Source organism: Neolamprologus multifasciatus, chromosome 8, assembly GCF_963576455.1.
Source record: "Neolamprologus multifasciatus chromosome 8, fNeoMul1.2, whole genome shotgun sequence".
NCBI classification, from domain to species: domain Eukaryota; kingdom Metazoa; phylum Chordata; class Actinopteri; order Cichliformes; family Cichlidae; genus Neolamprologus; species Neolamprologus multifasciatus.
In genome coordinates this window covers 9,175,729-9,198,568 of record NC_140446.1, presented here as the reverse complement: position 1 = coordinate 9,198,568, position 22,840 = coordinate 9,175,729, and the positions used below count along the sequence as shown (strand labels likewise).

Here is a 22,840-nt window from a genome sequence, read left to right as displayed (position 1 = left end):
ACACGAGCTGTTTAATGTATGCTGATAACATTGTTTAAAAAACAACAACACCAAAATAAATTATAATAATAAAAGTTTCTGAGAAGATAATGTCACTCTTATATTTTTGTAGGAACTATTTATTGGATAAAATCTATAAATTAATTTAAATGAAACTTCTTTCACTTTGTTAGTAATGAAATATTTTTGTGTCAAAAAAATCATCCATTAAAATAAATAAATAATAATAACCTTCGACTTACAAGAAGATCCGTTTTTTAATTAATTAAACAAATGTAACAAGTATAACAAATATGGCAACATTTTCAAAGACTTTTTCCAACTTGAGAAAATACCAATACAGGCTGTATTTCAATATATAAAAGACAGATAATGAAAATAATATAAACATAAGTAACTAAAGAAATTAATAAATACAATGAATAAAATTAAAATAAAAAGACATAAAATAAAATAATAAGAACCGTTTTTCAACCACTTCAGTTAAACCACAATGGTACGGTCGGTTCTGGTTGCTATGGAAATGCGTAGCTGTCGGTCAAAACAGCGCAGGCGCAGAAGCAGATCTCCTGGGGTTTTTTTTCCAACCTTTATTTAAAAGTAGAATTAAACAGTATTACATTAAAGGTGTTGTACTTACAGAAATTGTAAACCATGAGCAAACAAACATTATTCAGAACCTACAGGGGGAGAGGTTTTAGCTGATTAAGACAAAAAGCGAAGAGATTGAAGGATCTTCATTTTTTCACATACAGCCATTGTTTTTATAGCTTTAGGGTTAGAAGAATTCTTAATTGAATTTAGATATTGCAAAAGCTCACATAAAAGGAGGGATGTCTTCCTAAACATTTGTATTTGTGAATATGAAATTTAGCCATTAAGATTAACAAGTTAATCATATATCTGTTATCATTGTTGAATTGTCTTTGTTTTTTGTGGAGACCAAATAATACATATTTCCAAAACAGAGCAAATCCTTTAAATACATTTTCTGAGATAAAAACACATAATCTCTGCCAGAAGTCTTGTACAAGAGGACAAAACCAAAGAAGACGTATAGTGGATTCCTTGCAAGTCTTACAAAAACTACAGTTTGCATCAATGTCTAATTTGAATTTGCTTTGAAGATAATCTTTAGATGGGTAAATTCTGTGTATTAATTTATTTTATTTTTATTCGTTCCACATAATATCATCAGTCAGCCGGTTCCAGAAAAAAATTACATATGGTAGCGTGGTTATACTATTCTGAAATAAAGATCTGATAGGTTTATTGTTGTTTTTTGAATGCTTAGAAAAGCATATCTTACCAACAGTTTGTATTGGAGATGCCAATGGTCTGTGGTCTGATGGGATATTAGGTTTATTCTTAAAAAGCATACAAACCCCTGAAGGTATAGAGCCAAATACGTTAGTATAATCATCACGACTGATAGCTAAATTGAAATGTAAACAAAATTCTTCATAGAAGAAAAGCATACCATTTGAATCGAATAACTGGTTAACTAAAATAATATTGTTCCTAAACCAACTATCTAAGAAGATTTTCTGCTGTTCATTGATGACCGCAGATCATTAGCCTACGGCATTTCTGCGGTTCTACCTTCGTGCTGTCATGTTTCTGCAGCGCCCCCGTGTGGTGGCTGTTCATCTTTGGCGGACCAAACTCGGAGGAGCAGGTGTGGCGACCTGATGCCGGAAATCACGGGTGCTAATCTTCACAGTAAAACCACAATTTTGTTTTACCTTTGTTAACCAGACATTACTACGCCACTGACGTTTAAATATAGTGGAATCATTTTTTCTCAAATTAGTTAACAGCCAGTCCGCACACGTTCCTGTTGCTTTTCCATCTGTTATTCACAGATTCCACAATAACAAGATTTCGTTTTTGAACCCAAATTAATATGTTTCTGCTAAAGGTCATACCTGCTGATCATGTGCCCAGCTTTTTAATTAGTGTACTTTAAGTTTTACTTTGTATCTTTTGTTCTCTTGCTGTTTATCTCTTTCTTTCTTTCTTTCTTTAACATATTTGTATTTTTAAATCTTTATGCGCTGTCGTCTTCTTTTTCGGGTGTCTTGGTGCAACACTTATTCTGAAAAACCAAACCGGAAAGCGATTCTGCGCGCAAACGATTTCATGAGCGGTGAGCTGGAAGTAAGACTGTCCTATGATGAGCGCGCACCGGTGCCGGCTGTGGGGGGGGAGAGGACGCTGACTGAACCGGTTATCTTCGTATATCAAAGTCCTTTTTCAAAGTGTTTCATGTTTTTAATATAGATAAATCTTTAAAGAGTTTGACTGATGAAATAAATTAAAATAAAATCCCGAGGATGCTTACAGACATGATTGTGGAGGAAGAATTTGAGATAAAGGAGGAGGAACCGTGGTACGACAAGCAAGACCTTGAACATGGTACAGTTTCCTTTCAGTCTTTGTGTCTCTGTGCTTAAAGATAAAGATTCGCACTTAGTCTTTATTTACCCTGCAGGCAGAGAATTACAGGGCTGTTACAGCTGATAATGATGCGCGGTGTTTAATATATGAATGGCATTATAAGTAATTTTAAAAATATGCACGGGCAATATTTGCATCAATTTCTGTGGGTTTTAAGTCGGGGTGGTTTTAGTCTGAAGTCTGATTTAGTGGAAATTTTGCGAGTCCTGGAAGGGTGTGAGAAAATCCAGGAGTCAGCAGCACACTCACATATGCGGCAAAAACAGAGCCGCTCTGCCTGAATGTGCCTCTGACTTTATTCATCCTTCCTACCTGCATGGGCTGCTTTTACGCTAGTGGCCGTGGGTTGTTCCTGTGTGTGCAAAAATCACCTTCACATTTTATCATGTTTTTGTCCATGTAGCGTGGAAAAGAGCTTCGCCTGTAAATGTAAAAGTGCATGCCTTTATTCCTTTCCTTAATTGAGTTTCTAAAGAGACACTTTGTGTTACTGGATTGCTGCCAACACCAACAGCACCTCTGAAAGCTGCTTGTCAGGTCTCCTTCACCATTAGTACAGAGCCATGAATGCTGAAGGACTTGCAGTTTCACCTCTCTCCGTGTCTCCTGCAGACCTGCAGCTGGCAGCCGAGCTGGGGAAGACCCTTCTGGAGAGGAACAGGGAGCTGGAGCAGGGGCTCAAGCAGATGTACTCCAACAACCAGGAACAACTGCAGGAGATCGAGGTAAATACCTCCCTTCTCTCACAAAGTATAGTCCTAAACAGAGCTCTCATTAGGCCAGGCTGTGCTGAAAACATCAAGAGATGAACCAGCTTCTCTCACACAGCTCTGATTTCCTCTTTAATGCTTTCAGGGTGTTACTAAATGTTAACACGAAACATTTTGCTGTACACAGCCATTTCTTCTTCTGGGGATGGACAGACATGTGTCCCTTTACCTTCAAACTCCCCGAAGGCTCGCTGAACTGTGGTCCAAAACAGTAGAAGCTCAGAGCCAAAACCTTTTCTAAGAGACTTCTGACTTCCTGCTAAATTTAACTAAATAGGCTCAGCCTGGTGGTGGTGGTGGTGGTGGTGGTGGTGGGGGGGGGGTCTGGCTCTAAATCCATCCCTGCATTAAACTGCTGACATGCACAATTAATCTCTTAAGACCTGCAGCAGACACACGTGACATCAATGTTGACCAGTGCTAGGATCGATTCGCTGATTTACGCTCGCTCTTTGCTGGATTGAAAGGCGACTAATAAAAAGAAGCACCATGAACGTGTCCGGGCAGAGTGAAGTTACTTATCAGCTGGGTTTTTTTTCTTTCTTTTGATTTTACGCCAACTGATTACATGACGAAAGTTTCCTGGCTGTGGCGCCCTGTTAGATAATACGTCCTCAATTAATCTGGGACTTAAGGGAGGCATTTAGGTGTTACTGGGAAATAAAATCGTCGGGCTGTTAACCTGCCAGAAAAATGCTCAAATAGCAGCATATGGATAATAATAGTAGGTTTATGTTTACACTGTCTTACTGTTGGTCCTCACATCAAACATGACCAAAGTTTAAATATTGAGTATCTGCTCAAAATGCTTATTTAAGATTTTTTTTTTTTGTAAATCTACTCTCGACTCTGTTCGAGTCAGTGAGAGAAGATTCCTTAAAGGTGCAGAAGCTTCACCTACAAGCTGTTCAAACCTTTTGTTTGTGAGGGGCAGCCAATCAGATGAAAGTGGGCTTACAATGAGGGGAGCTTGGAAAAGATATTCAAGCTAGGCTTTAAAGGGAGAGGAGCTAAAATATCTGTCAGCTGGATAATGAATTATTTTAAACACTGAATCATGCAAAGCTACCGTAGAAGATGGCGAACATAAAAAGATGAGTTATCAGCGATTTTTGTAATGATTTAATCATTAAAAATAGCTGTTCATTTGACCTGCTAAAGCACTGACTGATAGTGTAATTGTTAACAATAATAGATGTCTTTCTCCTTATCACCTTTTTCTCTCGCCTCCAGTACTTGACAAAGCAGGTGGACCTCCTCAGACAGGTTAACGACCAGCACGCAAAAGTGTACGAGCAGCTCGACCTGTCGGCCCGAGAGCTGGAGCAGAGCAACCACAAACTTGTTCTGGACAACCGGGCAGCCCAGCAGAAGATCCAAGGGTGAGACATTTATCACCAGTTTCTTATTAAAAACTTTTTTTTTTTGTTTTTGTTTTTTTTTTTACTAACTTTGTATTCACTGGTTTTTATTTTTTTCTGTGCAGGCTTACAGAAACAGTGGAGCTACTGCAGATGCAGGTGGAGGAGCTGCAGCATCAGGTGGAGGAGCTGAAGCTGAGTCCCTTTCCACCTCAGAAACCTTTGCACAGAGAGAGCTGGCCTCGCAGCACTCACAGCATGTCCTGCCTGCAGGAGCTGCAAAACACACTCAGGTGGGTAACGCGCAAACACAAATTATCACAGACCAGTGGAGCTTAAATAAGGAGTCGAGAGAGCTGACTTCAGACGGGCAGATCTGAAGCTTGCATGTGTTTATATCATCATGAATGGTTCTGGGAACCATTTATGATGATGTCGTTTTCCATCTTCCCTGCCTAATGTTACACGCTCACAGTAAAAGGGGCCAAAACCTCCAATTATGAGGTAAATGTAAGTAAAAGTAAACACTGTGGGACAAAATTGACTGATATAACGATATCTCTGCACTGATTTCATTACACACTCATCTGCTGCAGGCACAACATGCTCCATGATGACCGTATGAACACATTCTCTGAAAAACATCTGCAGGAAGTCGTATTTAGGCACTCGATCTACTCAGGGGTACAAATGCCCAACAGCGCAGGGAGATACTGTAGTCCTCAGTTCCTGATATGAGATAATTTCCCCTTCTGCTGATATTTTAGTTCATTTTCCACAGATACACCTTGCATAATTATTATCTGAGCCTGAAAAATGTGCTGTCAGTACTGTTCCTGCAGGTGGACATCCAAAACCTGCTAATAATGGATAAACACCCGTAGTTTCAAACTCTATAACAGGTGAAATTTTATACATTCTGGAGACTGTGGATGGTAATTTGTCAGCTCGTTGCTGTGTTTTTGTGTTTTACTCTGGTAAAATCGCCTTAATTGCTCTTTGTAGGTCTCAGGAGGAGATCTAAGCCGATCCTCTCAGCTTTAGCTTTAACCTATCTGCACTGATCCTGCTCTTCCTGGCAGCGGCTCGTGTCTACGTCGCAGAGGCCTGCGTGCTTCGTGCCCCCGTCACTTGTTCTTGATCTGTAGTGTGACGCGTTCATTCACAGCCTCAGTTTAGTCTCTGTGGTGTGTAATCCTGTTAGCCGGGCTTCTTCACAACATGCAGGAAGTCTCAGTGATAAAGTCAGAGTGCAGTGCGGTGGTTTAGGTTGGAAGAAAGGAGGTCAAAGTCTCGAGCTGAGAGAACAAATGTGTCTCAATATCTGTCTGAAGTTGGTGAACTCTCACACAGGCTGCCCGGTGCTACTGATAAGCCCTTGATTCCTTGCTTAGTGTGCTTATTTATTTATTGTTTTCAGCTCTTCATTATCTTGGATATATATATAAATTTTCACCCACACATCAAGACAAATGGATGAAGCTGCAGATTTGGTTTAAATTGTCAAAACGCTTAAACGGTCACAAAAAACAGAAATGCCAGATTGAACAGCCTGGCTGCTGACCTTTGACCCTTCTCCCAATTGCATTTATTGCCACCTTTTAAGCTGTTAAGCAACATTTATAAATAAGTGATAATGGATAAGATTAGCTGAGGAAATAATCTCCATTAGAGATTCTTTCGCCGGGTTCCTGTGGAGCTTTTAGCCATATCACATGGTCTCTATCAGCCAACAGGGTGCTCTCCTGGGAGTCACTGCTTTGGTCAGGACTGTAGCCAACCATCTGCTGGCTGTAGCTTCATATTTAGTATCCAGACATCAGTTCTTTTATTTAAATACTGTATATGGAAATCGGGGTCTAAAATGCACCTGTTTGTGCAGGTACGACTACGATCACGACAAACCCTCAAAGGATATCGAGCCGTCTACCACATCATGGCAGGAAGAGGAGCAGGACTCGCTGCGACAGTCCCTCCATGCTCTTCAGACACAGTTTGCCACTGAGCGTGCTCGCAGGGAAGAAGCAGAGCGAGAGGCTGAGCTGCTCGCCAGAGAAAATGCAGAGCTGGAGCAGCAGCTGGCCGGGATGGCAGGATGTCAGGTAAGACTGACACCAGTATCTCTCTGTCCTTAAATTTGTTTCCGACTTGCATCCATCCACTTTCTTGATCACTAATCCAATTTAGGGTCACAGGTGGCGGGTAGCACCCTGGACAGGTCGCCAGTCTAACAGTTTGTCCAACTGTCTATCTTCATCAGGCCAGACTGTCTGAGCTGGAGCGCGAGGCGGAGGAGCTTCGTCAGCTCTGGAAATCAGAATCCTCTACAAGATGCAACAGGCCGGACGTCCTCCACGGCCTGCTGCCGCACACACTGTTCCTCAACCCAGAGGAGGAGAATGACGGAGAGGCATCTTTGGTTAAAAGCCCCGCGGTCCTGAAGCGCTGGAGAAGTGAGCGGCTGATGAAGGCGACGCAGATGCCAGACTCTCCCGACAGGGTCTATGACCACGAGTGCTCCTGCGTGCGCCGGGCCGAGGTAGTGAAATATCGCGGGATCTCGCTGCTCAACGAGGTTGACGCCCAGTACAGCGCCTTGCAGGTGAAGTACGACGAGCTGCTTCGTCGATGCCACTCTGAGGAAGACGAGCAGGACAAACTGAGCCACAAGTCAGTGCAGACTGCATCCTTCATCGCCACCACATTCCCTCTGACAGACAGGGAGGACTTTGAGGATGACTTTCACCAGCCGGAGTACAAGGAACTCTTCAGGGAAATTTTCTCCCGCATCCAGAAAACCAAAGAAGACCTGATTGAAAGCCGGGGGAAACACTCAGCTGGGAAAGCTCTGCCTAATTAAAACACTTGTAAAAAGTTAAAAGGGGAAAAAAAAAAAAACGAATAACCGTCTTCCTGTTTTGGAACAACTTTTCGAAAGACTTTTATCTGCCCAGAAACTGTGATCACCGCACAAACAGCTTAACAGATAAGGGCAACACAGGAACACAAAGGCTAACACCACCAGCTCACGTCGCAGATGTGGCTCGTTTTGCACAGAAACACCAGTGCCTGACGCCACCGTCTCTACTGTGCAATCGCTTTACCTCAATTTGCGAAAACGTGTTCACAAACAACCTCCCGGGTGAAATTTCTGGGGGAAAATTGTCTTCCTTTAAGCCGACTACTCTTTAGTTTGAGTCACACAGTTTCCTTTTAGAGAAGCAGCATTCTAAAGTAAAATCATCAAGTTCCCAGTAAAGATACAAAATTCTAGAAAATATAGAAAGTGTACGTCTTCCTTCTTCCTTAGAGTAAATACTTCCTGGAAATCAAACCACATCAAAGCTTCAACTTAGGCTCTGTGAAATTTGTTCTAGACTAAGGTAACACCCAACAAGTAGTCTGAAATATAAATGTGTTTTAATTTTACTGTCGGAGAAGACAAATATCCCAAAAAAGTACACATTCAAGAAGCTAGAGCTGGGACTTTTAGCTTCTTTATTGAAAAAAACAGCAGTGGTCCACCGTTTTCTGATTCTGCTCCGTTTATGGTTACAACCAGCCGCTGTTGGAAATCTCCACCCTTTAGCCTATCGGCGCTCCACCAGCCTCTTGTTAACGGTGCGTCTCAGAGGTGCTGAGCAGGTATTGTGCTGAGACCAGAAAGGGAACAAAAGCAATAAAAGTTGTTGGCCAGGCAGCTAAACAATGACTGCATCTCGTCTCAACTCTTTGGATCACATGATCACAATCGCTTTTATATATTAACTCCAAATGGCGTTGCTCTTTCTGGGAAATTTCCAACATCATTATTAGGAAATTATGGACCTGTGAAACAGAAGACCATGTCTGTTTTGGGATTTTTTTTGTTTGTTCGTCTTTAACAGAGCTCATGTGAGCTGAAATACTTTATAATTTATGGTTTTCTTCACCGCTGTAGCAAAAAAGTGAATTTCTCGATGGTAGTTTTCCTGCACTTGTTAGTCACCATTGCAAGGTTGACTAAGTCTGGGTATACAATGAATGACGTATTTGTGATGGAGTTCAGAGGTGATTTTAGGTGCTCTAATATATTAGGGTTTTTGTAACTGATGCATTATCCTCCTGAATTTATACTTGATTGTCTTATGGTAGTTTAGATGGCTGTAAGCGAATGTTATAATAAAGTTTACCAAAATATTAACTGTGTACTTGATAATATAACCTGTGACGGTGTCTTGAAGTATGATTAGAAGCTTTTTCTTAGCAGCACTTCTGTTGCTTCTGCTGCCCGATGTTCACGAGTCCTTGTTCAGCTTAATAACTGTGCACTGCTGTATCTGTAGATGTCTGTAAAATCTCAATGAGATGCACTTTAGAATTGCACAGGCGTTTTCAGTGCTCTTCTGACACTTTGCGCGTGTGTTGTAAATGTAGCTAGCTAACGCTACGTGTGATGTGCTACCGTCTCCTCCAGAGACCTGAATAATCCGCTGTGTTTTTCGCTGTTTCATGGTTAATGTTACTTCTCTGAGCCATTAAAACATGAAGCAAGCTGAGATGGAAGCGTGTGTGTGTGTGTGTTTACCATGTTTACATCTTTGTGGGGTCCAAAAATTTGAAGTTTACTGTACTTGTGGGGACCAACAGCCGTTATGAGGACAAAATCACCATCCAGACATGTCTGAAGGCATTTTTGAGACTCAAAATGAGGTTTTAGTGTCAGAGTTAGGGTTAGGCATTCATTTTTGATGGTTAGGGTCAGTGTTGGTCAAGTTACTTGAAAAAAGTAATCAGTAACTAATTAGTGATTACTTCCCCAAAAAAGTAATCCTGTTACTTTACTGATTACTTATTTTCAAAAGTAATTAATTACTTAGTTACTTAGTTTTTAAAAACATGATTTACAACCTGAATAGGTGATAAAGCGATAGATCTTTCAGCCCAATTCTACTTTTTCTGCATAATCCATCATACAAAATGTAATCAAATGGAAAAGTCTTTTTTAAAAACTTGTTTTATCAGTTTTAATCTTTTAACTTTATGCATCAAGCAAAAATAAAATTATATGCAACATTCTCTAACTTGAAGAAATTACTTTAACATTTAAACCTATTTTCTACTACGGAGCCCCGCAGGTACGGAGCCCCGCAGGGGACATGGGAGAAAAAAAAATTAAGACGGACTTTTGCGAGATCTCGCAAAACTTTTGCGAGATCTCGCAAAACAAACTCGGGATCTCGCAAAACTTTTGCGAGATCTCGCAAAACTAACTCGGGATCTCGCAAAACTTTTGCGAGATCTCGCAAAACAAACTGGGGAAAAAAAAAAAAAAAAAAAAAAAAAAAAAAAAAAAAAAAAACTCGGGATCTCGCAAAAGTCCATACCATACACCTCCAAATCAGCACTGAAACTTTAGAAACAACCACAGCGATGGAGGACACACACCCATTTGAGCGATTCATAGATTTTTACTTTGAGCTTGGACTAAACTATAAAGACATTAAAACTGTGCTTTGCAGTAGACACAGTTTTCATATAAGCGAAAGACATCTGAAGAGAGTTCTTAGCGCAAGGGGACACACTCGCCACAAAGCGTACTCTGACCTGGCCGTCTTGGTTGAATTTATAGACAACCAATTGCAGTACTCTGGGCAGCTTCACGGATACCGATGGATGTACGCTAAATGCAGGGAACATGGACTACGCGTGAGGAAAGAGGATGTGCGCTTGGTTTTGAAGGAGCTGGATCCCCGAGGCGTCGCACTGAGGCAAGCAAGACGTTTCAGGCGAAGGAACTATTTTTCAAAAGGGCCGAATTTCATCTGGCACATGGACTCCTACGACAAACTGAAGCCATATGGCATCTGTATCAATGGTAGTATTGACGGTTTCTCTAGAAAACTAATCTGGCTTAATGCGTACACAACAAATAGTAATCCGAAAGTGATCGGGGGGTATTACATAGAAGCGGTGCAGCGTTTAAAGGGCTGCCCTAGAGTTGTGAGGGGCGATCTTGGAACTGAAAATGGCCATGTTAGAGGCTTTCAGCGTTTCCTTGTGCCCGTGGCTCCTAACGACACCCTTGAGAGTTACTTGGAGGGAGCAAGTACCGCCAATCAAAGGATTGAATACTGGTGGCGTTTTCTTCGCAGCCAGTGTCTGGAGTTCTGGTTATCCTTATTTGCAGACATCAGAGACAACGGGTACTTTGATGGTGGGTTTCTGGACAAAAACCTCCTTCAGTTTTGTTGCATGGGACTCATCCAGGTGAGTTAATAAAATATGTTTTGTTGCGTGTATGGATGCATGCGTGTGTGAGTGAGAGATAAAAGAAACTGAGGAAGTGATAGAGAGGTAATACACGAAGTACTGTGAGAGATGAGACCTGTGCCAGGTTTAGGAAATGGAGAGACTTGCAGGAAGAAAGAGACAAGACAGGGAGAAGCGGTTGAGAGGAGCAGGGAGTAAATGAAATAAAAAATTGTGTAAATACTATAATTTAGGCTTAAGCAATCGGCCGCCTTAAGGAAGAGCTCAACAACCAAGACTACAGTAACATCCAGTGTTGGAGAGTAACGGAATACATGTACCGCCGTTACGTATTTAAAATACAAAATATGAGTAACTGTATTCCGTTACAGTTACCGTTTAAAAAGGTGGTATTTAGAATACAGTCACTTTGTTGAAATAAATGGATTACACGGCGGTACTTTCCTGTTTCATATTGTCACGGGTCAGGACTGTTTGGGTTTTGTTTGACAGCTACGTTCTGTTGCTCCAGGCGGCAGCGTTACGGTTGCCATGGTTACAGGGTGACGCTCTCTCTCTGCGTGTTTCCTGGGTGAGAGAGGCCTTTTTGTTGTTGTTGTGCTAAGCTAATAGGCAGAATGCTACAGGCATAGCTCTAAAGAATGTAGCATCATAGGCAGTGTAGTCCGTGCTGCAGGGAGAATGGACTGCCATACCCCTGATGTGTCTGTGAGCGAGGGAGGGAGAAAAAAAAGTACGAGCTGTCATCGAGCAGAAACGGGAGCTGGAAGCATGTAAATATAATAATAACCACTGCAGCCAAGAAGAGTGCCTGACGAGCCCAGTTGTAAGTAAGCTATTAAGACTAGACTGTACACCGTGTTCGTGTTTTCCTCCAAAAACAATAAGTTCCGTTGGAGCAGCCTTTCAACGCCTCTCTCTCGCAAGCAAAGTTGACCCAGACAACAAAGTAAAGCTATTTTTTGGCTACGACCAGACACAGAACCCACCGTATTAGCCAGAGGTCCCTTTACTATGTTTCGGAGCCGCGGACCTTCAGTAACAGTAATAAATCACAGCAATAGTACATTCACGTAGTTGTAAACAGCATGATAATATATTAAGTAATCCAAAGTATTCAGAATATGTTACTCTCATTGAGTAACGTAGCGGAATATGTTACAGAATACATTTCGGGTCATGTATTCTGTAATGGAATACATTTTAAAAGTAACCTTCCCAACACTGGTAACATCTATGTTGAAGATGTTGACATGGCACATGAAAATTTCTTATCTATAATATTAACTATTTACAATTTGGAATTATTTAGATTGGAATATCCAAATAACTTACAAATACAAAATACAATGATCAGTGACATAAAACAAATTGATTATTATGAGGGGAGTAGATGAGACAAGCAGGTAGTAATAAGACTAATAGTACTAATGTAAGATATCACAGCATAACAGTAACCGTAGTTAGTGTGTGAAACACTTGTACAGATGACATTAGGTAAAGTACATGATTACAAAAATTCGCATGATTGTTTAAAAATAATAAATTGCATAAATATAAGAAACCTTCCTCTCAGTGAGTGAGTTGTCTCATCGTGATCTGCGTATATGTATATACGTACATGCGATCACATTTCTTAAATTTCTGTATTCTTTTTAACAGGATGAGCTGGATGACACTGCACAGGTTTGGAATACACACTCCATCAGGCCATCAACAAACATCAATATCCCCAGTGGTCGACCTAATGTAATGTATACATTACCTGAGCTCTACGGGACAAGAGACTTCCTTTGCCCCACTGAAGAAGAAGATGTTGAAATGTGTAAAACTGAGTGTGTTTTTCGACTGACCAAACCATGTGACCCCGATGTATATGAACTGTGCAATATCATCATGACTGAGTCCCATCTGACTCCACCAACAGACCCATATCAGGCTGTGAACTTGTACATGCATTTAAGAGAGAACATCATGGCATTAGTGTAAATTGCATACACTGCAGCAGAGAACATTTCTCAAAATTGACCTGTGCTATATGTGAGAAAGCTAACTTCTGGATATTAAACAGACTGTAAACTGTAAGCTTTCTAGTACACAGTCATTTATGAGAATATCTTATATAGAAATATTTATTGTTGTGTTCCAGGAGGGTCAGTGAACTAAAGTATAAAGGGGAGTCTCTGCCTGTTAATGATATTCTGAGTGTTCTTTAGCACAAAAACATTGTAATGTTCTGTCAAATGTTATCAAGTTCTATGTCTATGTGTATTACTTCGAATTACTTTAACTGTCTATTTGGCTTGATACATGGATCAAAACATAAGACACGTCTTAATTTAATGTGTTAGGAGTTTTAATGTACAGTGTTTACTCAGATAATGGTGGTTTATGTTGAGTATTTTGTAATAACTTTTAAATGGTGAGTTGGTATTTATTTACACCATCTCTATTTGTTAATGATGGGAATGTTTAGTTGTTTATGTTGGCTAGAATACAGTTTAAAATCGAAGAGATATTCTATTATGCCTTGTTGCTTTATATATATTATAACACCAACTGTCACACTGGCAAGCTACATGAAATGGTACTAAGGGGCATCATAATCTGAGGGGGGGGGGGGGGGGGCACCTTGGCATTTTTCTAAACTCAAGTTTCTCTGTCTAAAAATATAATTATTTCATGTCATTTTTGCTATTTTTTTTTAACTATTTATTCTGATTCCAGACGAGCTTTAGTTTTTTAATGTTGGTTAAACAAAACTGAAAAAATAAAGAACTAAATCGAGACCTTTTGAACTCTTAGAATTTCTAATAGATATAAACATTCTTTTTTGGTCACTGAATTTATCTGAAGCTTATTTTATCAGCTGAATAACAAATTCTTTGCACCCACCTGTTCTGTTGATGAACAGCAATTTCATTCGAATGCTATTTTTGCAAAACTCACCACTTCTGAAAGGATGATATGTGTTGTTGAACTACCGGATAAATAAACTGAAATCTAATCAATTTCTAATTTTTTTTTTGGACTATGTAGTACAGACAACTAAAAAATTGCAAATGACAAAAGCATATCGACAACATCTGTGTATTGACTGCCTGTGTTCCCAGGCACTTTAATTTCAGAGAAGGGTAGACAGAAGTGCATAATCTGTCAAAAATATAGCAATATTTTATAATTAACCATATATACTATTTGATCTAATTAGAAATCCTGGCCTACAATCTTGTTTATCCAAGAAACTGTTAAATCTGATAATCATTGCTTGGTAATTTGTAATTATATAAGACAGTATAAAGAATTGTGAATCATCTGTATGTCACATTATGGCAAAGTCCTTTCAAAAAAGATAACTTGTGATGGCAATATGCTTTTTAACAAAACAACTAGTAAACATTTCAGAAGCTAATCAAGGGAAAATAGGACTTATTGTTACAAGATGATGTTTATAGGCCACATCAGCTTTAAGAATTTGGAAACAGGATCTTATCATTAACTTTCAATAACTTTTTTCGCAACCATAGTGACATTCTTTACTAATATTAATGGACCTTTCACCCTAAAATCAAATTTACACATTTTTCTGTTCGCTAGCTGTAGTATTCGTTAATCCACATTGTTTTAGTGTGAGTTGCCCAATTTTAGAGATATTGACTGTACAAGCCTACCCTTCTCGTTTCACATGGTATTTAATGCTTAGTAGCAATGTCTTTATGTAGACCTTATGTAGCTTCATGTAGTTTTTCAACAAGGAAGAGATCTCTACAGCTAATATCTCCCAAAACTAGGCAACTCATGACAAAACATTCTAGATGGATAAACAGCAAGCCAATGTGTGTCACTGCGGGGTATGCAGGTGTGTTGAGAGAATGTACCCAAAAGCAGACAAGGAGAGAGAGAGGACACTGAACTTAAAACAAAAGCGAGCCTTTATTCTGGCTGATGGCAGGAGTAAAAGGAAACAATGACAATGTGTACAGCAGATTTTGATGTGATCTGTCCCTCTAACGCTAAACACAAACCTTGTTTTCAACAGAAGTTAAAGATGCGGTCATTTTCAAAGAATTTTAAACAATAAAGAGTCCTTGTGAAATCTGAGCTAACATACAACTAAACCATCAGAAAATTAAATTTGTGACTGCTTATTATACAGCTGAATATATCAAATGCTTCAATGAGAAATGAAACAAGACAGAATTTATGAACTCAAGGATAATCATACATATAACAATTACAGTTGTAACCATTAGTACACTCATCAAGTTCAAATGATGTCCATTTCAAAGTAATTGCTGGAAAGGATATTGTCGAACTCTGTGCGAAATTCAGGATAAGAACTGTAAGTGCATGGCACTTCAAGGGTAGCTCCACAGGTGTGAGCAACAGGCCTTCTGTTGAGCCCAGTTTCAGCATTAAAGCACACCAAAATTTTGTCAACACATATCACAGAAGATCCTGTGCAGAAGCGCAGGATTTTTTCAGCTTTGGTTTCATCAGCGTTTTTAACATAACGCTGAAGATGGTTAAAGGTTGTCTGTTCTCCGTGAGACAGCATCAATTTTGTTGTTTCAAATAGCTGCACTAGTCTTTTGCCTGTGGCCTTCTTTGTCTCATACAGAGATAACACACTTTCCTTGTCTGCCAGTTTCAGCTGCAGATGTGCCATGGGTGTGGAGAAGCAATCCATTATATACTTTGGCTCTTGGAGAATGGCCTTATGAGCCATTGTTTCAATGGCAGGCTGCATGTTGTTCTTAGGTGGCAGGAAGTGGGAACCCATCCTTGTAAAAAGGTCAAGCAGGTCTTCATCATTTTCATCCATTGTGCCTTGGAGAGCCTTCTCAACAGCTGATCTCTCAACAGGAGGGAGATAGTTGAGAAACGATGCAATCAGAATGTCTACATCAACTGAGTCCATTCCGTGGATGCAAGCTAAAATGAAAGCCTTTGACAGCCTCACTGGAAAGACACCATGGTCTAGTAAGCCTTTCACCCATATCTGCCCAACTGCTTGCCATTCAGCCTCACTAAAGTCTGGTCTCAGCCTTGGAACTCGTTCATTTTCACCTTCACACTGTTCCAAAAATTGCTCCCAAAATGCAGTGTAAACCTCCCTTGACACCCCAGCATCATCAACAGCATTTTCATTTACAAAGTTCATCTTTAAAGTCTCATTCAGAATGCTACTGTCCATAAATACAGCCAAAAGATCATCAACAACTTTTATCCTGCGAATTGATACATGTAGGGGGCTCTGTGGGTCTCCTGAATTTGATGGGGAAAGTTGGTTGCTTGAATCTAAAGGCAAACCTTGTGCGATGAAATTCAGTCCATGGTCCTGAGTAAAAGACAAAACATGCACATTCCATAAGAAATGCAAATGAATTGTACAGATTACACAATATCAATGTTCTGAAAAAGTTTGAAATTTATTTGTCTAATTTTAGTGGGCTGTACATTCCCAAACCATGGTTGCACTGACAATTTATGTATAACATTCACATTTTGGCCTGATGGATGTCCTCGTATGCCTCACAGAAAATTATACAAGTGTTCTTTACATGTATGAGAAGACTCACTTCTGTGCAAAAAAGGTAGAGAACACAATAGTGACACCAAAACAATGTCTCACTGCTGTGTTATGTAAATAATTTAATTTCAAGACTAAATTTCCTGTTTAATCTTATCTTAATGTTAAACACTGGAATTGTCTCTCAACTGACAATATCTTTTTAATTCAAATGGACCCACAAACTGCCATATCCTCAGAAAATAGCATGAAATTTTGGCATCTCTACAGTATGTAAAGATAGGTGTTTATGGTTGCCCGAATTGATCCATCTTACCTGTGTAATCTGGGGTGCTTCCTCCTGTATTGACTGCATATGGGGTGTGGGCAAGCCATTAGCTGAAGACAATGGTAGCAGGAAACCATCCATAGGTAATCCATTTGTGTCGGCATTCTGAGAAGGAAGTATTGCATTAACTGACAACAGACACCTTAACCCTTCAAGATTAGAAGACTCTTCTTCAATCTTCTACCTTGGCCTATTCTAAATCATGAATGTTCTTAAAAAGTCTGCAAAATATGTCAATAGGTCTTAAGAAATAGAAAAAAGATACACCTCTTTATTTTCAGCCTACATGTCTCACTTACAAGAGTAAAAAGACATATTACAGTGGAATTCCACAGGTTTTTATCAGATCTTGATGTACTTCTTACTACTTAAAATGTTGTATTATTGCTGCAACAAAATCAAGTTTTAAACAAACAAGAGATGAATTCTGATTAATAGAAATTGAGCAAGTGTTTCACAGTACTGTAGGTTATTTCTTTTAAGACCCAAAAGAATAATATTACAGAAAATAACATACATGCTTAAATTTTGTCCAAGCAGGAATGCATGATCAGCTTTTTTAAAATCAGAACTATGCAAGTTATTGAATTTGATTATTAATAAATTTCCATATTTTGTAACACTTACATAAACCATATCAACCACAACTGTCCATGGTCTTACCTGTCTGAGATCCTCACTGTTGACATAATTCAGGGTTATCACGACTGTGTCATCACCATCTGCTCTGACAAGATCCTCTTCAGGATTCCATAGAACCGTATCCACTTCGTCTGTGTCTGGAAAACGAAATTCCAAATCTTCTGGAAGTTTCTCCCGGGACTCTAGTTTGAAGGATTTGTTAGGAACTATACTGGTCAGATCAATAATTTCAGAGCAGTGGTCAGGGAAATCATGATCACTTGAGTCAGTCTGCTGCTGCTGTCCCACAACAGTGTTTTTAATGTCTTTTGGGGTTGAATGCATATGATGTGATTTTCCTGGACTTTGTGTTGTCACTGCCTCGCAGAGTGATTTCAGTTTTTTTGGATTGTGTCCCATCTGGAAATTGTGAATCTGTGAACCAGAAAACAAACACAAGAAACAAACGAAAATAACTCAATTATTTTTTCAGCAGCCAGTCATTTAGAACATGTTAATGAATACAAAGCTGTAAGTCTTTCACAGATGTATTAAATGTACCTTACCACACAAGTCAACAACAAATTCCTTGAATAATTTCATCCTACAGAAGTGCAAATATTCGTAGATGTACATAAAGCACTTGAATAAGACAACTCTTTATTGCCGTTGCACAGTCATACCTAGTACAATAGTACCACAAAATTAGAACATGTCGCATGTTACCACCAAGCACTAATAAACACAAAAAAATACAGTAACTTTAAAGTGATCATTATTTGTAATAATAACTTTCTTATTTTAACAAACCTGTTTGCCAGTGTCACTGTCAGATGAATCCCCATGGTCAAGTAGATCTGGGACAAAATCATCTGTCTCACTGTCAAATCCAAGTAATGTCACCGGTGAATCTTCTTCAGTTATGCTGACAGAAAAATCCTCTTCAGATGAGGACTGAACTGTTGATGGTGTTTCATCTTTTGTGCAAATGTAAAATCTCATGAGCTTCAATTTGGTTTGTTCATAAAGTTTGCCAACAGTGTCATCTAAAGCAATCGGATTTCTTTTAAAATCACAGACATCAATGACAAAGTCTTCAACTCTCCCTTTTGGCGAGTACCCATCTGGAAAAAACAGGTCCTTTCCCATTTCCAAAATCTTAGCTACAGTTGTAGTTTTTTCCACAGTTGCATGTCTTGTTCCTCCACCATTTCTGGTTCTCACTTGACGGTATTCATTACTGCTTAAATGAAGCCATCCGATTTCTATTTTTCTGCAGGTCTTCTCTCCTGCAGTATTTCTCTGTCTTGCCATCCCTTCACCTTGCTTGTGGAACACACCTGATGAACCACACAGCACTCCTTTGGTTTTTGATCTTACTTTCCGTGCCGCAATTTTATCTCTTAGGTTCTGCAGAAGAGTCTCTTTATCTGTGCTGTACTTAGTTTGTTGACAGAAGGACTGGACAGCTACTCTGTCACCATATGTCCTTATGTATTTTGCCATTTGTACATCAGTCATGACGGACAGCACTGCCTTATCCACCTGCAGACATAAAACATTAGAGAAATGCTATTAATATACTTTTATTCTAGGAAGCCACACTAGCACACATGGAATACTAACTGTATTAGAAATAGAGTTCTTAATCACTGTTCATGATCATTATCAAAAGTTACTCTGACAACTTGTGTCTTATTACCTTACTGTTGCTCTGTTAGTATTAGTAGAGTAATAGTAGTAGATATTTATATACTACGTTACTAAAAAATATTTTGCTAGTAAGGTATAAGTAAGGTAAGTTCCACCAAGTATTTTGTGCTATGGTGTCCATGTTACCATGGTAATGGCACAGCCAGATAACAACATCCAAATTCATGGGCTGCAACCTCTTTTTCTTTTAACTTTATTTATCACATTGTCCAAATTCATGGGCTGCATCCTCCTGAGGACGCTTTTGTAGACCGATTACGTCACAGCGATGCGCCGAAGGCTATCCAAAATCCGTACTAGTTTTTTTTTTATTTGCACAGAAATGTACAACAATTATGGCAATCTCTACAAAGATTCTATTTTAAATTCGTAGACTCCTCCGAATGCAGCGGACAAATGCGTCCTCCTTTTCACCGAATTTTTTTTTTTAATTATTAAACTTTATTAAGAAACAGTATACAGAACATGTATACAACCAGAACAAAATTAACATATACCAGGAGAACGGCACAACTCCCGGCACATCATTTTCAGCTCACCTCGGACTTTTGCTACTCAGGCTAAACGTAATATATAAAACACTTAGACAACCTAAAAATGTTAATGTTTGGCTTTTTTCAGTGTTTTATTTGTTCGTGAGTAAACCGGTTTGGCTGAGATTAAAGTTATTAGATTAAATTAGATAAAATAAAACTTTATTAATCCCCTGGGTGGGTTCCTCCTTGGTTTTTACACCGCTTATGCTGGGCTCACACTGTGCGATTTTTGGCCCATTTTGAGCCGATTTTTGAGTCGTGCGACTGTTTTTGCGATGGCCCGATTTTGGCCTTCGTCGTGCATCGTATAGTATACCTGGGGTAACGAGAAGCGATTAACACCTCACGACCAGCTCCCGATCATCAATCGCTTGGTCGTGAGGATTTCAAACCTGTTTGTAGCAATTTAGCAAAGTTGATGGCGGTGGTGTGCGTGTCTGTGTGAGTGAAAGACAGAGAGGGAGAGCGAGCGACAGAATTTCTGTTATAACCTTCATTTTATGGACGCACAGTGTGAGCACTCGGGTCGCATCAGAGCATCGGGTCGTATAGTGTGAGACCCTGCATCGTGACCTACGAACTTCTAACCCCTGCGAGTCAATGTACAGTTTGAGCAGGAGCTGAATCGCGCGACTGTAAAAATCGCACAGTGTGAGCCCAGCATTAGATAGAAAGGAGCAGACGGACGAGTTTAATAAACTCCACCAACGCAGTGGTGACGCTAATCAGAAGGCTAGACCGTCCAATTTCCCCAGCCGTTTACTTCCGGCCTACTTCTGAGGACCCGCCCCACGTAGACCACGAAGCCCGAGTCCTCGGGAGGATGCAGCCCATGAATTTGGACACGATTTGAAATTTCAAAACATATGTGCACTTAACAGTTATGTTTAATGAACCTGAACATATTTACAAGAATTAACATTAAAGGCCTGCATATACGACCTAGGTTTTTCAACAAGTTTCTCGCCTTTTGAACCGCGGTGTTTAATGCTTTGTTGTTTATACGTACTTTGTCTTGTTGCATGTGCATGATGTCGTCGTGTGGGACCTCTCTTGACCGCAAGAAATGTTCTAAATCCTCCTCCATGTCTGCACCTACGGGGGCTCCGTACGCACCCTTCAACTGAAACGCTATCAAAAGGAGCGGGATCTTTTGCGAGATCCCGAGTTTGTTTTTTTTTTTTTGTTTTTTTTTCCCAGTTTGTTTTGCGAGATCTCGCAAAAGTCCGTCTTAATTTTTTTTTCTCCCAGTAATCTGATTACTTTTTTCAAGTAACGAGTAAAGTAAGGGATTACTATTGCAAAAACGGTAATTAGATTACCGTTACTTTCCCGTTGGAACTGCGTTACTAAAACCGTGATTTTCTTGCCAGAAATGTCTCATGACAGTGACATAAGCGAGTGTGATGTTAGTGACAACAGCTGTGTGCAGATCAACAATGGATAATATATCGAGTGCGGGAGAGAGTATGAGCGTGCAGCGTTTAAAGCGTGGAAGTACTGACCTTATTTTGAGTTTGATTCCATAAAAAGTGACAAAAACATTAGTGTCCGCTGTGCGTGGGAAGAAAACTTCTTTTTACAGCGAAAAAAAACCCCCTAAACTTCCAAACTTCCAAACACCGAGTAGCTACGACATAATGAGAAACTCACAGAGAAACTGCGGTATCCTTCCACTGACCGCTGCGGCACACCTGCACCAGGATAAACCTCCGCCTACTCTACAGGTGAAAATAGAGCAACAGGACCGCTAGTCTTTGACTTTATTTATTTTCTGCTGTATTTTCCTTGCATCTGAAAGAGTGAGTGTAAACACACACACAAAAAAAATTATATATATATATATATATATATATATGCACTGCACCACTGCTGTAAAGAGTCTGGTTTCTTCATGGTGTTGAAGTGTCGAGGGGAGAACGCAGCCCTGAAGGAATGTCTGACACGACACTACCAGGACCCCACGTTTTTCGAAGAGTGCAAGCAGGAGTACATTCGAGAGAAGCTGGAATTTGAGAGGACGGGGATTCCAGCCAAGAACATGAAACAAAAACTTCCGACTAGCATGTAAAATAACAACACAACAAGCTTTATTTTTAAAGCTTATATATATATATATATATATATATATATATAAAATCAGTAATTAATTACTGATTACTTTTTTCAAGTAACTTGACCAACACTGCTTGTCATCTCTTTTCACCTTTCAGCACTCAGCGTTATGTTTGCTTTGCCTTCAGTGCTGTGATTTACAGACACATACGCAGCTATACAAGACACACACACACCCCTTTAGTGAACATTCACACTCAAGTTAATTTAGGAAAACTGAACGCATTGACGTTTGCCACACGGAATGTACGAGGGGCCGGTTAAGTGTTAAGCCATTAACACTTGTTAATGGCTTACAGGCACATTTTCTTTCTGCAGGAAACTTAGTTTGTCCAAAACATTTGCACGCACACTCAACTCTCCACATGTCCCTCTTACTCAGCCTGCTACAACTCAAAACAAAACAGGTGCAGCCACATTCACAGAAATAGAAACTTCACTGTAGCAACAATGTAACAGATACAGAAGATATATTTATGATACTTAGATTCATATTTTGAATAGATAAATTATATATTGCTTGTATATATAAATGACCCTCCCTCCTTTCATGCTTTCACTACCTCATTTTGGGATCACTCTAACACTCTAACAGGTGACTTTAACCTGGTATTTAATCCAGAAATTGACAGGCTCAGTACAGCAGTGAGTCAAAGGAACTGGCAGTCTAGACGTTCTTCAAAAGTACTGCTGTATTGTTTGTCTCAGTGATAATTGGTGTTCATATCACTCTACTCTCAGGGATCACACCTATTCAACAGTACACCACTCACATCAGACTACTTTTTAGTTAGCAGCTCCATTATGATGGATATTACAGGCACTCAGATTTATCTTAGTACAATCAGTGTATCACTGCTCCCCAGTGATCAATTCAATTATTTAGTGGAGGTGGTTGGCTGTACTCTCCACTCTCTGTATGCCAAGCAGATGGTCACATAGGCAACAGTGGGTAGGGCTGTTGCTTGCTGTGCAGTGACCCACTACAATCCTAATGGCTCATGATACATCACTATACACATAGGGCCATGGGGCATGTGGGTTATCCAGAGGTTGGAGGGTAGGGGTTGGTGAAGTGGCCTCATACACCCCTTTACAGCCTCAATTTTATGTCCACGTATGTATTGTAATGTAATGTCCCCCTGTGTCAC

At 39.7% G+C, this 22,840-nt stretch overlaps 3 protein-coding genes across 7 annotated transcripts; 2 read left to right on the top strand and 1 right to left on the bottom strand.

The window, feature by feature from the left end:
* The first annotated feature begins 2,156 nt into the window (after positions 1-2,156).
* LOC146512462 (cerebellar degeneration-related protein 2-like) lies at positions 2,157-9,129 on the top strand. The gene is made up of 6 exons (XM_085170717.1): positions 2,157-2,418; positions 3,073-3,185; positions 4,464-4,612; positions 4,717-4,884; positions 6,474-6,693; positions 6,852-9,129. Exons 1-6 carry the CDS (start codon positions 2,337-2,339, stop codon positions 7,449-7,451), a joined length of 1,332 nt encoding a protein of 443 aa, XP_085026843.1. The 5' UTR covers positions 2,157-2,336; the 3' UTR covers positions 7,452-9,129.
* A 580-nt stretch (positions 9,130-9,709) lies between these two features.
* On the top strand, positions 9,710-13,458 carry LOC146512461 (uncharacterized). Of its 2 annotated transcripts, none has more exons than XM_085170718.1 (2): positions 9,710-10,840; positions 12,506-13,458. In XM_085170718.1, exons 1-2 carry the CDS (start codon positions 10,004-10,006, stop codon positions 12,830-12,832), a joined length of 1,164 nt encoding a protein of 387 aa, XP_085026844.1. In that variant the 5' UTR covers positions 9,710-10,003; the 3' UTR covers positions 12,833-13,458. The 2 variants fall into 2 exon arrangements, 1 of the variants encoding a protein (XP_085026844.1); XR_014875768.1 differs by having other exon boundaries at positions 10,722-11,669; positions 12,506-12,611.
* Positions 13,459-14,757: 1,299 nt separating this feature from the next.
* LOC146512460 (uncharacterized) lies at positions 14,758-21,402 on the bottom strand. 4 transcript variants are annotated; one of them, XM_085170713.1, is made up of 5 exons: positions 21,080-21,402; positions 18,136-18,870; positions 17,368-17,760; positions 16,693-16,809; positions 14,758-16,184 (listed from the first exon to the last, which is right to left on the bottom strand). In XM_085170713.1, the coding sequence occupies exons 2-5, from the start codon at positions 18,844-18,846 to the stop codon at positions 15,111-15,113; spliced, it is 2,295 nt and encodes a 764-aa protein (XP_085026839.1). In that variant the 5' UTR covers positions 18,847-18,870; positions 21,080-21,402; the 3' UTR covers positions 14,758-15,110. The 4 variants fall into 4 exon arrangements, with proteins under 4 accessions (XP_085026839.1, XP_085026838.1, XP_085026840.1 ...); XM_085170712.1 differs by lacking the exon at positions 21,080-21,402 and adding an exon at positions 20,584-20,784; XM_085170714.1 differs by lacking the exon at positions 18,136-18,870.
* Positions 21,403-22,840: the final 1,438 nt, after the last annotated feature.

Excerpts from the sequence above, each read along its gene's own strand:
- LOC146512461 (XM_085170718.1), top strand. The coding sequence starts at position 10,004 with ATGGAGGACACACACCCATTTGAGCGATTCATAGATTTTTACTTTGAG. Across the intron at positions 10,841-12,505 it reads GTTGCATGGGACTCATCCAG|GATGAGCTGGATGACACTGC; the intron begins GTGAGTTAATAA and ends TCTTTTTAACAG.
- LOC146512462 (XM_085170717.1), top strand. The coding sequence starts at position 2,337 with ATGCTTACAGACATGATTGTGGAGGAAGAATTTGAGATAAAGGAGGAG. Across the intron at positions 2,419-3,072 it reads CAAGCAAGACCTTGAACATG|ACCTGCAGCTGGCAGCCGAG; the intron begins GTACAGTTTCCT and ends TGTCTCCTGCAG. Across the intron at positions 4,613-4,716 it reads GCCCAGCAGAAGATCCAAGG|GCTTACAGAAACAGTGGAGC; the intron begins GTGAGACATTTA and ends TTTTCTGTGCAG.
- LOC146512460 (XM_085170712.1), bottom strand. The coding sequence starts at position 20,661 with ATGGAGGAGGATTTAGAACATTTCTTGCGGTCAAGAGAGGTCCCACAC. Across the intron at positions 18,871-20,583 it reads TGCACATGCAACAAGACAAA|GTGGATAAGGCAGTGCTGTC; the intron begins GTACGTATAAAC and ends TTATGTCTGCAG. Across the intron at positions 16,810-17,367 it reads ACAGTGAGGATCTCAGACAG|AATGCCGACACAAATGGATT; the intron begins GTAAGACCATGG and ends CTTCCTTCTCAG.